General features: G+C 33.9%; 1 protein-coding gene across 1 annotated transcript in view; it reads right to left on the reverse strand.

Moving 5' to 3' along the window:
• LOC123687079 overlaps window positions 1–22,361 on the reverse strand; it is a 62,046-nt gene that overhangs the window by 3,955 nt on the left and 35,730 nt on the right. Inside the window, exon 2 of the mRNA XM_045627016.1 lies at window positions 20,185–20,368. Coding sequence (XP_045482972.1) covers window positions 20,185–20,368 — 184 coding nt within the window. The remainder of the gene's footprint in view (window positions 1–20,184; window positions 20,369–22,361) is intronic.

A 22,361-nucleotide genomic window follows, 5' to 3' on the forward strand; every position in this document is an offset into this window, starting at 1 on the left:
CCCAGTTCAAATAATAATAATAATAATAGATGACAGCGTCAAAATTGACAGCTGCCCAGATAGCTGGCTTTTCAAAATGAAACTTCTCACTGGAAAAACCACTTCTTGTACCATTTATTACAACGCATTGTTTGGATCAGAAAATGATTAAATTTCCCTAGGATTATGAGCTAATCAGTAAATATCCCAGGAGTCCCTGGAATACGTATAAAAATAGGGGAAACGCGATAAAAATATTCAGTTTATGCCCCACAAAACAGGGATAAGTTTCAACCGCATTATGCGCCCGATGATGCATAAATCTCTGTGATGGGCACTAATAACAAGTCAAATCTGTCACTCAGACGTCAACGGGGGTGGGATGAGGACCATTATTCTTGCTCCAGTTACGTGGATGTGAAACTTTTTTCTTTTGGGAGTTGGTAGGCCTACAACGGCTCCTTAGATTCATCTCATTTTAAAATTCATATTTCATTTAGATCTTTTATGAAAAAAACATCTGAGAGGTAGATTCGGAGAAGAAAGGAGTTCCATAATATATATATATATATATATACAACGGATAAATTAGGGCACCAGACAAAATCTCAACAAAGTTTCCTTTTGAACCCTTCAGCCATTTTTAGCAATTATTTTTTTGAATTGTAGCTTGTTTTTTTTTGGAACATGACTGTTTAGATGCCGTCCTCAATTACTTCGTTTTTTGTTATATATAGGCAGGGCCGGCGCGAGTAAATTTGGCGCCTGAAGCAAAGAGTTTTTCGGCATCCCTGCTGAAAAGCATCAAGAACAACAATGATCTCTTCAGGGATCTCAATTTATCGAAAAAGGCTTCTTAAGGACTGGCTTCTAGGTTGAACGACAAGAATTCATTGGAACAAGGAACCATAATAACCCTTTACCGTACAAGAGAAAAAAGCTACCATTCTTTTCTCAAGAAGACAATCTTGTATTTTGTCATGGAATTAGGGGACTCATGATAGAATGGAGAATGGGACATTCTGATTTCTGAATATATTCCAAATTATTGGCGCCTATTTATTGACAGTTCAAAGCGAAGTTTAAAATGTGTTCTACATAATGGGAATAAATATGGTTCAATACCACTAACTCACTCAACGAAACTGAAAGAAGAATATAATACCATAGCTTTGGTCTTGCAGGCGATGAAGTAACGGTTGTTTTTTTTCGAGGTATATACCTTTAAGTTGGCAATACTGTTCGAAATGGCGAACGATTTAACAGCTGTCGAGTGATTTATTCTCAGTTTGGTTTGGCAATTCATCGTAAATAGAGTGACGTTTGAACAACAAACAAAACTGCCGCATTTGGAGTGAAGCTAATCCTCAAGTGTATGTCGAAACACCGTTACATCCAGAACAACTGACTGTTTGGTACGCTTTATGGGCTGGTGGAATCATTAGTCCGTACTTCTTCAAAAACGATAATGGCCAGAACGTTACAGTCAATGGTGATCGGTATAGAGACATGATTACTAACTTTTTCATTCCTGAATTGAACAACCATGATGTCCAGGAGCTGTGGTTTCAACAAGACGGCGCAACATGTCACACACCTCGTGCCACAATCGATTTATTGAAAGACACGTTCGGTGACCGCCTAATTTCACGTTTTGGATCTGTGAATTGGCCTCCAAGATCTTGTGATTTAACACCGTTAGACTACTTTCTGTGGGGCTATGTAAAGTCATTGGTCTATGCGGATATGCCACAAACCCTTGACCATTTGGAAGACAACATTCGCCTTGTTATTGCCGATATACGGCCAGAAATGTTGGAAAAAGTAATCGAAAATTAGACGTCCAAATTGGACTACATCTGAGCCATCCGTGGCGGTCATATGCCAGAAATCATATTTAAAATGTAATGCCACAAAATTATCTTGCGGATAAATAAATTTTATGTCAATCGAATAATCCATCGTTGTTTTATTGCAATTTAAAGTTCTATAGCTCTAAAAAAACACCCTTTATCATGAACATCAATGGATGATTTATGTAGACTTAAAAATGTTAAACTTTCTTCTTGGACAGCAAGGTAGTTACATGAAATATCCGTGTTTCTTGTGCCTCTGGGATAGTAGGGACAAAACACACCACTGGATTAGAAATGATTGGCCTCAGAGAGAAAACATGGACGTTGGGGAAAACAATGTCATTAACGTCGCTTTGAATGAAAAAGAAAAAAAAAACATACTTCCTCCGTTACATATAAATTTGGGCTCAATGAAGAAAATTGTAGAAGCTCTTGATAAGAATGGGTCATGTTTTGCAAATATCGGATAAAAATGCATCAGTTGAGCACAGAAAAACTCAAAGCAGGGATATTTGATGGCCCACAAATAAGACAATTAATTAAGGATCCTGCCTTCATGAATTTAATGAATCAAGTTGAACGAGAAGCTTGGACATCATTTGTTGCAGTTGTAGAAAGTTTTCTAGGCAAACATAAAGCACAAAACTATATAGAAATGGTTAACAAGATAAATCAAATAATTTGACAACTTTGTGTCTAATCCTTCACAATAATATATCTGTATGATATATTCAGTTTATTTTTGTCTTGGAATATATTCCAATTCTAAAAATGACAAATTTAATAATCAACCAAAAGAAAAATTCAAAATGACTAAAACTGTACAAATTGAGTAAACGGTTAATAAATTGAACAACTAAATTAACATAAAGACAGACGTACGTTTCGGAATTTTTGTATTTAATAATACAATTTTTCCTCCTCAGTGCCTTATAGTTCAACGGAATTATTAAATTTACAAACTTACCACGTGTATATCTACCTCAACAAAATTGCAAGTAAGAAACCACTGACTAAACGTAACGGTTGCTTTTGTGAGGATTCACAGAACAAGCCATTACTTAAGGTAGTCATAGATTTCTTCATTGTTATTCTTTTGAAATACATATACACATCGACATTTACAATTGAATAAACAATTTCAGAAATTCTAAATTTATCAATTGGTTGATACTGACTCTCTAATCAATAAATGATTACATCAAATTATAAAAGTTTAATGAGTCTTCTTGATGAAGGATATTTAATATAAATCAAATAATTTGACAACTTTGTGTCTAATCCTTCACAATAATATATCTGTATGATATATTCAGTCTGAATATATCATACAGATATATTATTGTGAAGGATTAGGATATATTCAGTCTGAATATATCATACAGATATATTATTGTGAAGGATTAGACACAAAGTTGTCAAATTATTTGATTTATATTAAATATCCTTCATCAAGAAGACTCATTAAACTTTTATAATTTGATGTAATCATTTATTGATTAGAGAGTCAGTATCAACCAATTGATAAATTTAGAATTTCTGAAATTGTTTATTCAATTGTAAATGTCGATGTGTATATGTATTTCAAAAGAATAACAATGAAGAAATCTATGACTACCTTAAGTAATGGCTTGTTCTGTGAATCCTCACAAAAGCAACCGTTACGTTTAGTCAGTGGTTTCTTACTTGCAATTTTGTTGAGGTAGATATACACGTGGTAAGTTTGTAAATTTAATAATTCTGTAGTAAGTCGGAAATTTGGAATTTATTGAAATTATTGTAGAAAATCGAAAATTTGGAAATTATGGAAATTATTGAAATTATTAGAATTATTATTCAGAACGATGGACGTTAAATTCAGAAGAGCGGTCGAGACTTACGTGTAAATCGATCTTATCTTAGGAGCTGGATATATTCTTTATCGATTATTGCTTTTCATTACTTATCGTCTCACTGCGTTGGTGGAATCAATATATTTTTTACGGATAAGAAAAATAATAATAATCTTGACTTATCTGAGTTCGATACATGCGAAAAAACCGTCAGGGTCTTTCCCAGATGACGCAGCAAAAAGGTCTTAGGCGGAGTTGAAGTATGTTTCTTGCTGAGATCGACAGAAAAATTTAGTTTGAAGTAGAGGTAAGGACTCTTATTGAAAAAAGATGAAAAATGTTCTAACCAATGATCTAATTGACATGGTATCATGAGGAGTAGTTAGGGCGGTCTTAGAGAAGTATGATGTTAGGATATTTTGAGGAGGTCAAAAGAGTTAGTCAGTATCGCTTAGGGTCTCTTAGTAAGAACGGTTAAATTAGGTCAGAAGTAGAAAACTAGGAATTTTTGGGATAAAGTTAGAATTTGTTTTTTTGTTAGAATCTCTTTGGAATAAATTAGGTCAGATCGGAGTTCGCGGATCGGGAGTGAAGTTTTATATAAGAAATTACACGTTTTTCGAGTGAGCAGTTTGTGAAAAATTAAAACTAGGTTTAGGCAGGGCCTAAAATACTTACCTAGCATCGCGGGATAAGGGCAAGTCTTTTGGTTAATTAATTTCATTTTATTTGTTGATGTTTGAATGTTTTTTTTTTCAATGAAAATAAGTATTTGAGTAGTCCTGATTCTCCCAAATTCAAAGTTGGTACATTGTTTCGTTTGTTTGAATAACAAATTATTTGAGATAATTTTTTGTTTTTTTTTTTATAAAATTTTGGCCGTTGAGTCAACATTTCAAGGGATATTGTAACTTTGGTTATTTTTTTTATTTTTCTTTATTATATTTAATTTAAAATTTAAATCGATTTTCATTGACCCAATAAATTAATCCAGTCCCAAGAGAAGAAAATTCAACTAATAAGACCTGTCCATTGAAGCGACAGGCCGGACTTACGTATAAAATCTTTGGTAAACTTACATAATTATTAATTCTCCGAGACCTCTGGAAAGCCGCTCTTCCAGGGGTTAAAAGAACATCCCAACCGGAGATAAGTGAACGATTGGTCAACTTTCTCTGACCAACCCGTTCATGACAATTTGGTGACAGCTTAAGGGATAATTGTTGATTTTTGTTTTTGGGATTGGATATTTTCCGAAGAGTTATTCTTGGTAGTTTATGCGTGGAACTGTTGAATTGGGAGATTTTCGGATGATTAGACTTTGTCTCATTTATGTCATATATTTTGGAATTTGAATTGTTTTGAGCGTATTGTTGTTAAATGTGAAAACATATAATTTTGTTGAGGTAGAGGAGTGTGACAAATTTTGATTATTTTGGTATGTTATTTAGGGAGTTGGAGAAAATCAGCTGTTGGGCCTGAATTATACTTAGTTAATTTTTCGTTGAACGTTAATTTTCTAAATCTAGAAGTAGAAGTGAATAAATTTCATAATTAATTAGAGGTATTTGTTTTGGGACATTTTTTTTATTAAAGTGATTTTTCTCACAAAATTATTTTTAAGTAAGTTTTGATCCATTTTCTAATTCTTCAAATTTGAAAAATAGTTTCAAGTAGACATTGAAGTCAGGTTTGTGTTAGTTTTGGAATTTACAGTTTTCGGTGAAAAGAAATTTTAGGGAATTTCAGGTAAAGGTCAGACAGTTGATCAACGTGGGATACCAAATATATAAGGGTAAAGGTAAATTATTGTATTGGTTATATTATTGTTATTAATTTTTGATATTCAAATTTAATTGAAAATGTCGATTACACCTCCTCTACCTGGTACTGTTAATAGCGCTACTTCAGTTAATGCGCCAGGCGGAAATCCACTTGTGAATCCGGCAATAGTAAATATGCAATGTTATTCGCTAGGAATGATGTTGACTACCTTGGAAAATTTTTCAGGAAAAGAAGCTTTGAGATATTTTGATAAATTAGAACTAAGGGCAAAAATAGAAGGTTGGAGTGAGGACGAAACCCTCACTCTATTGAAACTAAAATTAGTAGGCGAAGCATACAGCTATTTTAAATCAGATGTTACTTTAAATTTATTGACTTATGCAGAATTAAAATTGAGACTAACTGAAAAATTTATGTCGCAAAAATTTCCGGGGGAATGTCAGTGGAATTTGAGTAGATGTATACAAAGACAAGATGAGGATGTATCTTCATTTTGTACCAGATTAAAAACTATTGGCGCAGAATTATTAACTGAAGATTTGATTGGAGCGACGAAAGAGGAAGAATTGGGTATAAGAAAGATGAATACGAATTTGATTTTAAATCAGTTTAAAATGGGACTTCGAAAAGATATTATGAAAGAGGTTGGTATGTTTTTGTTACTAGAAAAAAATTTGGATTTAGAGAAAGCGGAAGAATTGGTAAAATTACATGAAATGAAAAATAGAATTATTCAGGGATACAGGTCATTTAATTCAAAAATATCGGTAATTGAATGTGAAATAACTTGCCAATTATGCGAGAAGAAAGGACATATTGCGAAAAATTGTAGGAATACTGGATTAATTGGGGGAAAAAGAGGACAAAAAGTTGAGAATATTTGTTTTTCGTGTGGTCAATTAGGTCATTTCGCAAGAGAATGTAGGAATAATACGAGAGCGATACATAAAACTCAAGGAGTGCGAATTATCGATAATCAGCCGGGGCGCTGGGTAAAGGAATGTGCTAGGAACGATCGTGAGATAGAACCAGGAGGACGAAAAGATTTTGACATTGGAACGATACATATTAATAGAAATTTTTCACAAAAAATAAATTTGCCATTCGAAAAGACGAAAAAGACTATAGAGATGAGAAAGAAAGTTGAATCGTGTAATCAGGGAACAAGTAATATGGGATCATGGGGAAAATTTGAAGAGAATTGTGTAAATCAAGTTAGGTCGGAGAAACTAAGCGAGAAAGAGAAATTGCCGGTAAATACGTGTAATAAGGATGTCGATATTCAGAACGGATTGCGTTCTCCAAAAATGCGGCTACCTAGAAGGGAATTTAGGGAACGTACGGTCCTGATAATTCCGGAAGTACATTCGGCAGGAATGCATGACGTACCACATTTGATAAAATTAAGTATCAACGGAAAGATAGGTGTTTGTTTAATAGATACAGGAGCAGCGGTGTCTCTCGTAAAAAGAGGATTGATTTCAAGAGACGAGATCAATGAATACGGTGTTGACGGTGATTTAACTAGCGTATCAGGTGATTATGTACGTACCTGGGGTACGGCGAATATTGCGGTAAGTCCAATAGGAGAAGGATTGAAGATAGATTGTACGGTCATATTAGTGGATGATGAAATATTAGGAAACGTTGATATAATACTAGGTAGGGATTTTCTTAAGGAAAATCAAGCGCATATTAAGTATGAACACGAACCATCGGTAATTATGTGGGGAAGAGAGTTTAAATTTCTGAATAAAGATTTGAATGAAGGTATGTATACAGGGGATAGATATACAGAGGAGAAGAAAGAGGAAATACAAGTTAATCACTTCAGGGTAAGGCAGGTTAGTCTGGAAAAACAAGGTGAAAGAGAGAAATTGCAGGTAAAAACGGAGGTCGGTACTCAAACGGAAAATTACGAGGAGAAAAGAAATTTGGCGATGAGAGATATAGGTATTCAAGTGGAAAATATAGCGGAATTGGAAACAAAAGGTTTTTCAAAACGAGAAGGGATAAATCAGTCAAACAGTGATATTGAAGAAATAAGCGTTGACGAAGCGATAGGGATCATAGAAAGAGATGAGAAAAAAATCCGTGGAAAAGGAAAAATTTCGAAGCAAAATATTACAAGTACGAAATCTCGGGAATTAAATGAGCCAATAAAAAAGGTAAAATCTTATAGTGTTGAGAAATTTGACGAAAATACAGTGGTTCCTCAATTTGACGTAGGAGAATTAGTTTATTTGAAAAAAATGTCGGCGAAACAAGGTATATCAAAAAAGTTAATGGAGCCTTGGGTAGGACCTTGTAGGATCGTGGAATTGCTTGGTCCGATGACCTATAGAATTAGGAAATGTGGGGGTAGAGAGGAACAAGTTGTTCATGTAGATAGGTTAAAATCGTATACCGCGAGAAATCGAGAGTTTGGGATAGATATAGAAGAATCCGACGGTTCGGAAAAAGTAGATACGGACGGTAGCGAGACTGAATCTGATGATGAACGGACTGAGATACGAAAATTTTCGCCGATGAGGATGATTATGAGGTTGAATCGAGCGCAATTTGAAAATGAGGAAATAGAGGAGGAGGAAATCCCTCTACGTAGATCGACTAGAGTACGTCGCCCACCGGATCGATGGGGTTGGGATTAATAGATAACGGTACATACAGATAAATCCATTGTAATATAGATTATTCATATTTTGGTAAATTTTCGACATTTTGGATAGGTAATGGAAATTTTGGTGATTTTTTTTTTATAGGTTTGACGAATTATGGAAACTTTGTTTTTTTTTGGAGATTTTTGATAATTGCGTAAAATGATTGATAATTGATAATATTGGTAAAATTTGATTAATTTTATTTCAGATTAAGGAACTTGAGAAGTATAGCGAAGTGAAATCAGAATAAGTTTTTTTTTGGGATTTATGATAGTTTGATTCTCGAAATATTTGAAGAGACATATAAGTAATTTGGGTATTATAAAATTATTTAAGGAATCAATTTATGGAATCAAGACACTTAAGGAGTAATGATGATAGTTTTTTTGAGTAGGTTTTGGAATTTCAATAAAAGTTTTGTATGAGGAAACATTAGTGGTTTTTTTCATTTTAGGATTTTATTGAGATGATTCTGAATACGAATATTTTGAGTTTAGGAAAAAGTTGACTTCAGGAAAAATGAATAAGGACTTTTTTAGTTTTGACAGTGAAAGGCTTGAAAAGGCAATGAAGTAGATAAATAGTTTGATTTTGAACACAAAGAAAGAGGGAGAATAGGCATTTCGGATTATAACTACAGTTTCAGTTTTTGGGAAACATTGTACTAAAATCATTCTAGAATTATGCGGAACTCGGGATATTTAGTAAGAACTAGTAGAAGTGAGGTATATAGAGAGTTGCCAATTTTACGTTGATTTATTTTGTTTTGAATTCCATTCTTATAAATAGTGAAGAGTTAATAAATTGTAGGTTAGGTGTAGTGTAGGCTGTTCGGGAGAGAAGATAATTTTTTTTTTTGCAATTTTTGGATGATATAAAACCGAGTTTGTTTTCAATTTCGAAATTTTACGGGTAACGTGGGACACAGGTCCCTCAGGGAATTGAGTCGACCCTGCCCAACGTGAGATTCTAGTGGCTCCTTCTTCCAAGGAAGTCACTACCGGATATAGGTTCCCATTTTGAGATATGGATGTTTTAATTTTTTTTTAGAAAAAAAAAAAAATATTTTTTTTTTTTTGGTTATATTCTACAGTTTATTTTGGAAATGAGTAACATATTTGGAACGACGGCGACGACAGAATAAAGTAAAGCGGATTTAGAGAGTAACCTTTTCTTTGAGATAAGAAGTAAATGAGTATTAAATATTTTGAACAACGACAGAATAAAGTAAGGCGGATTTATAGCGTAATATTTCTATGGAATAATAAGTAAATGGATATTAAAAATTTGGAATGACGATAGAATAAAGTAAGAAGAATGAATTGATTATATTAGATTTGAGGATAATGAGACTTTTTAAAATTTTGATGAGAAATTTAAAAGAAAAATAATATGAGAGACATATATATATAAAAGTAAGGGATATCGGATTTTTGATGAATATACTGGATTTGACTTAAATACTATTGATTGTGACATCGTCTTGTATGAAAAAGGATGATGGGGTCTTTTTGAACCTTTTCGACCTGAAGAAAAAGTTTCCATGCCCTGATTCTTGTGTCTTTGGTCTCGGACACAAGATGACTTGAATTGGTCTTAACCATGCTTTATATTTTTCGGCTTAGAGGCAACAAATTGCTCAAAATGATAATAAAGTACGCATATACTTTGTGTATGCGTACAGAAATTTTCAAATTTGGAGATTTTGAGCGCTATAGAGTGGGCATGTTCGGGCTTCGGCTGGGTGATGATAGTTGTCATTGAGACGACATCCTCACCCCTCTTCTATTACCGATTAGTTTATAGAAGTGGCCTTCAGCAGCCGAATGCTCTTTAAGTTTTTATGATAATGATAAGATTATTATCAAACAATTTCCTCAGATGATTGAGATTGATAGTAGAAGAGAGTAACTGTTTAAAGATTTTTAATGATTTATTCAATGCAATAGTTTTTTTTTTTGGAAATCAGAATGGTTAATTTGAGACAATATAAAGGAGACATTCAACCCAAGGGTTTGACAGTAAAATATATGGAATTATTTTATTTTTGGTAAATTCAATGAACGTTTATGGTGGTTATGTTCATATAATTAGTTGGTTTGAGTTTTTTTTTTTTTGATTGATTACGAAATTTTAAGAGATATAATAATATCTAGTTAGAGCGAAATAATGCACAGTTTTTTTTTGTTTTGTAATATTTTATGGAAAATTGCAAATTCAAGAGTCTACAACCAAGGAAGGAAGTATCTTCAGGAATATGGATGGATCAAATCCTAGTTAACGGAATAACCTTACTTCCAATTATGTGTGTTGATGTCCAAAACTGAAATGCTATCATGACGTCAGACAATACAGATCAATGTGGATTACATCTGAATATTACCTGAGAAGTGACGATCACCTTTTCGATAAACTGGTTAGAGAGTTGATCAATCAATGGGCTTTAGATAAAGAGGAGCTTTAGAGAAAAGCTGAGAAGAAGACGAGGAAGAAGATATGTTGACTGAAGAAGATTATATAAATGGAGAAAGAAGAAGATGGGATTACAATGGAACTGAGGATAAAGAAGATGCTCAGAGAATCCTGAATCTTGAAACCAAGATATAAATGGTAGAAATATGCTAATATGAGTAGCAGCATAGTAGATGTCGTTGGACGACGAGTATGTTTGATTTGGGAGAAATGGCTCCCTCACCGATAGTCGAGTATTCATGAATGGACTTATGGTATTCATGATTAAATATGGCCTTGGAATTATATGACCCACAGTCCTCATATGAAAGTTTGTATGGAAAAATAAAGCTAGCCAGTCTATGAAGTATAAGTCCTATGAGAGAAATGAATCGTCATCAAGCAGAAGAAGAGCAGATTACCAGAACTATGATGGATGTCGAAGTAAAAGGTTATTTCCGTGACGAAGATGAGATCCATGGAAGAAATATAGTACCATTCCACCAGACAATCCAATAAAGCAGTATAATGGAACCAGAAAGTGCCGCGATAGTGAAATTTTGAAATCCCGAAAAGTGAACAAACTCCATGCTGGAGTTAGTGCAGTGCATAAGAGCAAAATATTTTGAATTGATTTGATTGTTTTGATTTTTTTTGTTTTATTACATATTAGGATTTGGATTTTATCTTTTTCATTTTATTTGAGTAAATAATATTTGATATGAATTATTGAATAATGTCGGAAAACATACCACCATAGACTTTAAGATCTTAGGGTAGGTAGAGATGATATAGTTTCTCTTTAAGATTAGCTTCTGAAAAGTTTGGTTAATAGGTTATGTTATTATTTTGTATCTGGTAGTAAGCAGTTTGAAATTTGATAATGATGAGTTTTAAGTTTGAGAATGAAATATTTTAAATTAGTTAGCCAGTCTAATTGTTGATATAGGATATATTTTTGATTTTGTGATAACTGGAGAGGAAGGACTACTTCGTTAATAAGGATTAAAGTAAGGGAAAAGTTATGGCATCCGATGCCACAACTTTTTCGGATGAGGGAGTGATGTAGTAAGTCGGAAATTTGGAATTTATTGAAATTATTGTAGAAAATCGAAAATTTGGAAATTATGGAAATTATTGAAATTATTAGAATTATTATTCAGAACGATGGACGTTAAATTCAGAAGAGCGGTCGAGACTTACGTGTAAATCGATCTTATCTTAGGAGCTGGATATATTCTTTATCGATTATTGCTTTTCATTACTTATCGTCTCACTGCGTTGGTGGAATCAATATATTTTTTACGGATAAGAAAAATAATAATAATCTTGACTTATCTGAGTTCGATACATGCGAAAAAACCGTCAGGGTCTTTCCCAGATGACGCAGCAAAAAGGTCTTAGGCGGAGTTGAAGTATGTTTCTTGCTGAGATCGACAGAAAAATTTAGTTTGAAGTAGAGGTAAGGACTCTTATTGAAAAAAGATGAAAAATGTTCTAACCAATGATCTAATTGACATGGTATCATGAGGAGTAGTTAGGGCGGTCTTAGAGAAGTATGATGTTAGGATATTTTGAGGAGGTCAAAAGAGTTAGTCAGTATCGCTTAGGGTCTCTTAGTAAGAACGGTTAAATTAGGTCAGAAGTAGAAAACTAGGAATTTTTGGGATAAAGTTAGAATTTGTTTTTTTGTTAGAATCTCTTTGGAATAAATTAGGTCAGATCGGAGTTCGCGGATCGGGAGTGAAGTTTTATATAAGAAATTACACGTTTTTCGAGTGAGCAGTTTGTGAAAAATTAAAACTAGGTTTAGGCAGGGCCTAAAATACTTACCTAGCATCGCGGGATAAGGGCAAGTCTTTTGGTTAATTAATTTCATTTTATTTGTTGATGTTTGAATGTTTTTTTTTTCAATGAAAATAAGTATTTGAGTAGTCCTGATTCTCCCAAATTCAAAGTTGGTACATTGTTTCGTTTGTTTGAATAACAAATTATTTGAGATAATTTTTTGTTTTTTTTTTTATAAAATTTTGGCCGTTGAGTCAACATTTCAAGGGATATTGTAACTTTGGTTATTTTTTTTATTTTTCTTTATTATATTTAATTTAAAATTTAAATCGATTTTCATTGACCCAATAAATTAATCCAGTCCCAAGAGAAGAAAATTCAACTAATAAGACCTGTCCATTGAAGCGACAGGCCGGACTTACGTATAAAATCTTTGGTAAACTTACATAATTATTAATTCTCCGAGACCTCTGGAAAGCCGCTCTTCCAGGGGTTAAAAGAACATCCCAACCGGAGATAAGTGAACGATTGGTCAACTTTCTCTGACCAACCCGTTCATGACAATTCCGTTGAACTATAAGGCACTGAGGAGGAAAAATTGTATTATTAAATACAAAAATTCCGAAACGTACGTCTGTCTTTATGTTAATTTAGTTGTTCAATTTATTAACCGTTTACTCAATTTGTACAGTTTTAGTCATTTTGAATTTTTCTTTTGGTTGATTATTAAATTTGTCATTTTTAGAATTGGAATATATTCCAAGACAAAAATAAACTGAATATATCATACAGATATATTATTGTGAAGGATTAGACACAAAGTTGTCAAATTATTTGATTTATATTAAATATCCTTCATCAAGAAGACTCATTAAACTTTTATAATTTGATGTAATCATTTATTGATTAGAGAGTCAGTATCAACCAATTGATAAATTTAGAATTTCTGAAATTGTTTATTCAATTGTAAATGTCGATGTGTATATGTATTTCAAAAGAATAACAATGAAGAAATCTATGACTACCTTAAGTAATGGCTTGTTCTGTGAATCCTCACAAAAGCAACCGTTACGTTTAGTCAGTGGTTTCTTACTTGCAATTTTGTTGAGGTAGATATACACGTGGTAAGTTTGTAAATTTAATAATTCCGTTGAACTATAAGGCACTGAGGAGGAAAAATTGTATTATTAAATACAAAAATTCCGAAACGTACGTCTGTCTTTATGTTAATTTAGTTGTTCAATTTATTAACCGTTTACTCAATTTGTACAGTTTTAGTCATTTTGAATTTTTCTTTTGGTTGATTATTAAATTTGTCATTTTTAGAATTGGAATATATTCCAAGACAAAAATAAACTGAATATATCATACAGATATATTATTGTGAAGGATTAGACACAAAGTTGTCAAATTATTTGATTTATATTAAATATCCTTCATCAAGAAGACTCATTAAACTTTTATAATTTGATGTAATCATTTATTGATTAGAGAGTCAGTATCAACCAATTGATAAATTTAGAATTTCTGAAATTGTTTATTCAATTGTAAATGTCGATGTGTATATGTATTTCAAAAGAATAACAATGAAGAAATCTATGACTACCTTAAGTAATGGCTTGTTCTGTGAATCCTCACAAAAGCAACCGTTACGTTTAGTCAGTGGTTTCTTACTTGCAATTTTGTTGAGGTAGATATACACGTGGTAAGTTTGTAAATTTAATAATTCCGTTGAACTATAAGGCACTGAGGAGGAAAAATTGTATTATTAAATACAAAAATTCCGAAACGTACGTCTGTCTTTATGTTAATTTAGTTGTTCAATTTATTAACCGTTTACTCAATTTGTACAGTTTTAGTCATTTTGAATTTTTCTTTTGGTTGATTATTAAATTTGTCATTTTTAGAATTGGAATATATTCCAAGACAAAAATAAACTGAATATATCATACAGATATATTATTGTGAAGGATTAGACACAAAGTTGTCAAATTATTTGATTTATATTAAATATCCTTCATCAAGAAGACTCATTAAACTTTTATAATTTGATGTAATCATTTATTGATTAGAGAGTCAGTATCAACCAATTGATAAATTTAGAATTTCTGAAATTGTTTATTCAATTGTAAATGTCGATGTGTATATGTATTTCAAAAGAATAACAATGAAGAAATCTATGACTACCTTAAGTAATGGCTTGTTCTGTGAATCCTCACAAAAGCAACCGTTACGTTTAGTCAGTGGTTTCTTACTTGCAATTTTGTTGAGGTAGATATACACGTGGTAAGTTTGTAAATTTAATAATTCCGTTGAACTATAAGGCACTGAGGAGGAAAAATTGTATTATTAAATACAAAAATTCCGAAACGTACGTCTGTCTTTATGTTAATTTAGTTGTTCAATTTATTAACCGTTTACTCAATTTGTACAGTTTTAGTCATTTTGAATTTTTCTTTTGGTTGATTATTAAATTTGTCATTTTTAGAATTGGAATATATTCCAAGACAAAAATAAACTGAATATATCATACAGATATATTATTGTGAAGGATTAGACACAAAGTTGTCAAATTATTTGATTTATATTAAATATCCTTCATCAAGAAGACTCATTAAACTTTTATAAGGTTAACAAGATGCTTGATAGTATCAAATCCTTAGGGTGCAATATAATACACTATTTACACAACCACTTAGACCATTTTGCAGAAAATTTAGGAGACATGAGTGAGGGACAAGGTGGAAGATTTCACCAAGATATTAGTTATGGAGGACCTCTACCAAGGAAGATGGGACATGCATATGATGGCAGATTACTGCTGAAGTTTAAAAAGAGACTGTTCAAAAAAAACATTCAAGAATCTCGCGGAAAATAAGCTTTTGAAATGTTGAGTGACTATTTGATTTCTTAATGGTATATTGTGCAACAAGTGGGGAAAGTCCAACTTTTCTCGCGAGTGTGGAAGTTTGTGGCACGAGCCTGAAAGGCGAGTGCCGCAAACACACTAGCGAGAAAAGGACTTTCTCCACATGTTGCACACTATACTTTTCCTACAACTGCACAAATTTCAATAATTCAAGTAATGCACTTGATTGAAATCAAAATGGCCTTCGTTGACAGTATGTGCTAATTTATTGCGTTTCCATAGAAACGACTCAAAAGCCCAATTTCATTGGTCTTCCAAGGTGTGGGCAAAGTGCCGTGAGAAATAATATTTCCCACAATATGAGCTATATATATAGTTTTGAAATTGAGTAAGCTATGAAGAATACGCTACTTTTCATAGCAGTTGTAGGAAAAGGTTTTTTTTTGTTTGTAAGTACCTACCTACGACATAATATTGTATTTTGTTTAACTGAAATAAAAATTTTGGTTCTACTTTTGTTTACTACACTTATGGATTTGAGTTGAAATAATGTAACTTATTATTTCTCTAAAATTGTATATCTTAAAAATTCGAGCTTCTAGGTAAAAATGAATGCGTTATTTGAATTCAGGACATCAAATTGATATAGAATCAGCTCAGAAAACACAAAACAGTTGTTTCCTCGAGATCATACACAGTGAAACCATTTCTAATTGTATAATTATCATCAGATATGTAACCCATGACAAACAGAACAGAATGTCCGTGGAGTTCATGGTGAGAAAACGCAGTATAAGTTCAAAAAGAATCGCAAATTTCACCGAAAATATCGATTTCCACATAAACCGAAACAACCACATCTCATTTTTGTTGCACATAAACAGGATATTTTTATCGCGTTCCTTCCTTCTTTATACGTTAGCCAGGGACTTTTCGGAGCCCTGATTGGGTACGGCAAAGTGTACGGAGTTGAACCCTCATAATCTCTCCGAGAAATCAAACCGGGATCCTGGATATCATCTCCTACGAGTGGTGTCAATATCGATAGCTCACGATCGAAGGTACACTTCAATCATCTTCGTGGCTCCGATCACGTGCAGGATTGTCTTTGACGTTGATGGTTAGCTTTCGGGAATTATGGCTCTTCTGGTTCTTTATTTTCAGTAGAGAAGCTCTCGAGCAGGGAATAAGGGGATCACTGATGAAGGGTGTAGCGGCAAGAATGTAAAATTTGAGGATTAATGAATATTGTATATTGTTGTTTTTTCTAACGTACAATAACAACGTCATATTTTTACTAATAGGATCATCGAAAAGTTCTTCTTTTCCTCTGCCGGATGAAAAAGTGTTGCCTAGCAATGATAACTATCAACTATTACAAAGGGTGTTTTTTTTAGTGCTATAGAACTTTAAATTGTAATAAAACAACGATGGATTATTCGATTGACATGAATTTTATTTATCCGCAAGATAATCTTGTGGCATTACATTTTAAATATGACTTCTGGCATATGACCGCCACGGCTGGCTCGGATGTAGTCCAATCTGGACGTCCAATTTTCGATGACATTTTCCAACATTTGTGGCCGTATATCGGCAATAACACGGCGAATGTTGTCTTCCAAATGGTCAAGGGTTTGTGGCTTATCCGCTTAGAACAATGACTTTACATAGCCCCACAGAAAGTAGTCTAGCGGTGTTAAATCACAAGATCTTGGAGGCCAATTCACAGGTTCAAAATGTGAAATTAGGCGGTCACCAAACGTGTATTTCAATAAATCGATTGTGGCACGAGCTGTGTGACATGTTGCGCCGTCTTTTGGAACCACAGCTCCTGGACATCATGGTTGTTCAATTCCGGAATTAAAAAGTTAGTAATCATGGCTCTATACCGATCACCATTGACTGTAACGTTCTGGCCATCATCGTTTTTGAAGAAGTACGGACCAATGATTACACCAGTCCATAAAGCGCACCAAACAGTCAGTTTTTCTGGATGTAACGGTGTTTCGACATACACTCGAGGATTAGCTTCACTCCAAATGCGGCAGTTTTGTTTGTTGACGTAGCCATTCAACCAGAAGTGCGCTTCATCGCTAAACAAAATAAAATGGACTTAGTGCGCGATACGTATTCCGCACAGTACCATATTCGAAATAGAATTGCACTATTTGCAAGTGTTGTTCAGGCGTGAGTCTATTCATTACGAATTGCTAAACCAAACTGAGAATAAATCACTTGACAGCTGTTAAATCGGTCGTCATCTTGAACAGTAATGCCAAATTAAAGTTATATACCTCGAAAAAAAACACCCATTATAATTCAAAAATGAGCGATATCGAATCTTCTCCACAAAGAGAAATTCTAAAAACCTGAGATATCGGTTGTTCTGCACTTTCAATATTTAATTAAATAAATTCGAATAGTTTGTGAATTATTTAATTATTTCAATAAATATTTAGTCATTCTCACTTACCGTTCGCTGAACGGTAAATGATTCACTTATTGTTCTGTTTATCTTAGCAACCAGTAAAAATAATCTATTGAAATAGCAACAAACGCGGTAACTAACAAGAGTCGTTATATCGTGTAGAAACATAGAAAACAACCATCAAAACTTTTCATGCAGCTAAAAAAACACCCCTCAGTTTTTTCGTTCCAAAGTTATCAATTGAACCTGTACAACCGACGTCCCTTTTCGTTCAACCGACGCTCCCCGTCGGGACGCTCGAAGTAATAATCTGGAAAATAAATACTTCCGTGTATAGAGATTACAGCCTTCGATTCTTCAACCACTACTCAAATTCGATTCCGAAGAATCATCGCACGCTTGTTTGTGCCGAACTAATATTGTCCCTTTGAACCCGAAACTTCGGCCTGAAAGTTGACCCATCACAAAGAATCCGAGTCGGCCGTTGAGGTGCGAAATCGCAAATAGCAAAAGTGCCAGGGCCGGACTAAACCCAATTCAAAATACGCTCATCACGTCATCAATTATTATGATCCTTCCATGTTTCAACTTTCTTCTAAAATAGCATTTTCATCATCTTATTTCTCGAATTCAATGAAATTTGTTTGTGGCTTATCCGCATAGACCAATGACTTTACACAGCCGCACAAAAAGTAGTCTAGCGGTGTTAAATCACAAGATCTTGGAGGCCAATTCACAGGTCCAAAACGTGAAGTTAGGCGGTCACCAAACGTGTCTTTCAATAAATCGATTGTGGCACGAGCTGTGTGACATGTTGCGCCGTCTTGTTGGAACCACAGCTCCTGGACATCATGGTTGTTCAATTCAGGAATGAAAAAGTTAGTAATCATGGCTCTATACCGATCACCATTGACTGTAACGTTCTGGCCATCATCGTTTTTGAAGAAGTACGGACCAATGATTCCACCAGCCCATAAAGCGCACCAAACAGTCAGTTTTTCTGGATGTAACGGTGTTTCCACATACACTTGAGGATTAGCTTCACTCCAAATGCAGCAGTTTTGTTTGTTGACGTAGCCATTCAACCAGAAGTGCGCTTCATCGCTAAACAAAATAAAATGGACGTAGTGCGTGATACGTATTCCGCACAGAACCATTATTTTCGAAATGAAATTGCACTATTTGTAAGCGTTGTTCAGGCGTGAATCTATTCATGATGAATTGCCAAATCAAACTGAGAATATCTGATTGATATCTGTTAAATCGTTCGCTATCTTGAACAGTAATGCCAACTTAAAGTTATATACCTCGATATAAGGTGTAGTAAGTGAAATTCATTATGTTTGCATGAAAAACTGGACTCTAATTACCATAGTTAGAATGATCGAATTTAGGTCTAATATTCGCCTTTTGTTCGATAACTTGTTGCCATTTTGAAGGTTATATCATTATGCCTCTCTCATAGAAGTCCTCGTCCCTATTGGCATAAAATTGAAACTGTCGATTTCCAAAAACCTCTGTTGAAGCCAATTTTTCACCAGCAAAGTTTTTCGCCATGAACAGGAACAGATGATAATCACTTGGTGCCAGGTCCGGACTATAAGGCGGATGCATAAGAACCTCCTTACCAAGCTCTCGGAACTTCTATCAATGTGTGTGGCGTTGTCCTGATAGAACACAATTTCTCTCTTCTATTCTGGGCGATTGCTTCTTTTAGATGGTACAATTGTTGGCAGTATAGTTCCGAGTTAATAGTTGAGTCGTAGGGGAATAACTCACAGTAGATAATTTTTTGGCAATCCTACCAAACACACAGCAAAACCTTCCTCACCACCGTTTCGACTAAGACCGTTTTTGCTTGACGTTGCCATAAGTGATCCACTTTTCGTAATTGTCACCAACCGTATCAAAAATGGATCTATTTTGTTGCGATTCAGCAGCGAATCGCTGATGTAAATTCGGTCTATGTGGTTTTTTGCGTTACTTCTGTGGTACCCATATATCGACCTTCTTCTTAAGACAAGCCATATGCAAATGGTTCCAAACGTTTTTTCTTTGTGCAATTATCAGCTATTGTATTATCAAAACAGTGCTTACATGACGGTCGGACTCGACAATGTCCATGATTTCATCGACATTTTCGACAATTGACCTTCCAGTGCGTGGTGCATATACTGACATCGTAATTACCGGAACGGAATCGACGAAACCTAAAATTGCGCGTGATTGGCTGTTACAGTATCAGGATCATAAACACTATTTTTTCTTTGCGAACTGTGACTGCATGATTTTCACCATTTTGAAGTGAATTTTAACAATTTAAAATCGTTGTTGAAGCATGTATCGTTCCTTTCTTAGTAATGGTATAGTTTCAACTTGTCAAATGTGAAAAGAATGACAGCTTCGAAATTGACATTTGCCCAGATATTCAAAATGAAACAATTCAACAATTTTTAAACGTTGTTGAAGCATGTATCTTTCAATGATTGAATAGCATAACCCATACTGAACAAAAAAAGGAAAACTATCTTACTTGAATATGATTTCTGCATGCTCTCTGGTAGAAAAATTTCATAGCTATCTTGTTTATTTTGGAGGTAGGAGTTCAACATTTCTTCTCTGGCTTTGTTTTCAACCCAGCGCTGACGATCTACAGGCCTTGTAGGTTTACTACTGACGAAAACTATACTCCAGAACAGTAACAAAAGTATCCACATCTGAAACAAATAGAAACTTTTTGAATCACATGTCTGTGATGTTTCCTAATTTGAAATTATATTGGAGATAATATGAGCAAAAAACATTAATCTCCTACATAACCTTACTTTCCCAACTAAATTTTTCCAACAAAGTGATCAATATCGTTGTATTGAAAGTACTTAGGTACTTAGTACTATTTTTCACATTTCATATTCATTGAGTAATTGTATTCTATAATGATTGAGCTTCGAAATGCATAGATTTTGGAAATTAAGAAAACTAGATGTGAACACTCTAACTTGTGAACTTCAGAAGACTGAATAGAAAGTAAGAAAGTATTGAAGCAAAAATCTACAATATTATAAAACATTGATAATCGTTGAAATTTCCTTATGAGAGTAATCATTGAGTCCTAAAAACAATCAAGCAGAAAGCTAGTACTAGGTTGTGAAATAATAGTTTGAATATTTATTTTCTTGATATTTCTTGAAAAAATTGTATCAGTATGATTTTGAACGACACGAACAAATGTCATGCATTGACTGAAAATTTCTGAAGATTTATCATTGAAGGAAAAATCGAAAACCCACTATTTAAAAATGTTTATATTCATTTGATGATACCAGCACCTTCTAAACTAATTGTAGGTTGCTAAGGGTTACAAAATATCGACCATTCCAATCTCCAAGTCTGTTTCAATGAGAAGCTGATAAAAATCACTGTTGAAACTTCGCAAACGAAATGCTCTTTCGAAAGTTGGCTGTGTTCTGTTCGTGTTTTACATTTGCGGTATAGAGTTGCTTGTAAATATTTGTACACACTGGAGAGCTCATTATTTGAGTCTCTCGAGATTGTTTGAATTCAATGCGGACAATTCACGTGAGTATTCAGTAGGAGGGATCTATTTCGGTATCGTTTGCATCCACTTTTGAACATAAAAATAGATAGGTATCCTATCTAGGAAAAACAATGCTCTGAGGTTTTTTATACAAGTGTCATTATTTTCATGAGTTAAACTATATTATTCATAATTTTCGTTATTCTAAACGATAAATGAAGAATGTTATAACAATCTGCTTGTCAAAATCTAATATTGGGTGTCTAATAATGTCGAAATACATAAACAAATAGAGGAATAGAGTTTCACTACTTCCCGATATATTAGGCCAATTAAAAAAACCCCGGTCTGATTCACAGATGGCGGTGCTAGTATTAAATCCATATGAGTTTTAGTTAGTACCAACCCCCAAACAATACGTGTCAATATTTGACAGCATTCCGATCATTAGTTTGTGAGATATTGCGTTGTGAGTGTAGCTACTTTTGTTATTTGAAAAAAAATGTAAAAAAAGGATGTCGTTTGCTGCTTTTTGAAGGGAAAAAATACAGTTGAAGCTAAATCTTGGCTTGATGAAGAGTTTCCGGGGTCTGCACCAGGAAAATCAACCATCATTGATTGGTATGCTAAGTTCGAACGTGGTGAAATGAGCACCGAAGACGGCGAACGCAGTGGACGCCCAAAAGAGGCTGTCACCGACAAAAAAATCAAAAAAGTTCACAAAAAAATTTAATCGAGATAGCAGACATTGTGAAGATATCTTCTTAACGTGTACATCATATCATTCACGAATATTTTTTCATGAGAAAGCTGTGTGCAAAATGGGTGTCGCGCGAGCTCACAATCGATCAAAAGCAACATGTGTTAATGATTCTGAGCAGTGTTTGAAGCTTTTTAAGTGCAATAAACCTAAATTTTTGCTTCGATATGTGACAATGGATGGAACATGGCTCCATCATTTCACTCCGGAGTCTAATCGACAGTCAGCTGAATGGACTGCACACGATGAACCGAATCCAAAGCGAGAAAAAACACAACAGTCAGCTGGCAAGGTTATGAAATCAGTATTCTGGGATGCCCAAGGTATAATATCCATTGATTACCTGCAAAAGGGCCAAACCATCAACAGCGATTATTATATAGCATTATTGGATCGTTTAAAGGATGAAATC

The sequence above is a fragment of the Harmonia axyridis genome, chromosome 1 (assembly GCF_914767665.1).
Source record: "Harmonia axyridis chromosome 1, icHarAxyr1.1, whole genome shotgun sequence".
Lineage (NCBI taxonomy): Eukaryota > Metazoa > Arthropoda > Insecta > Coleoptera > Coccinellidae > Harmonia > Harmonia axyridis.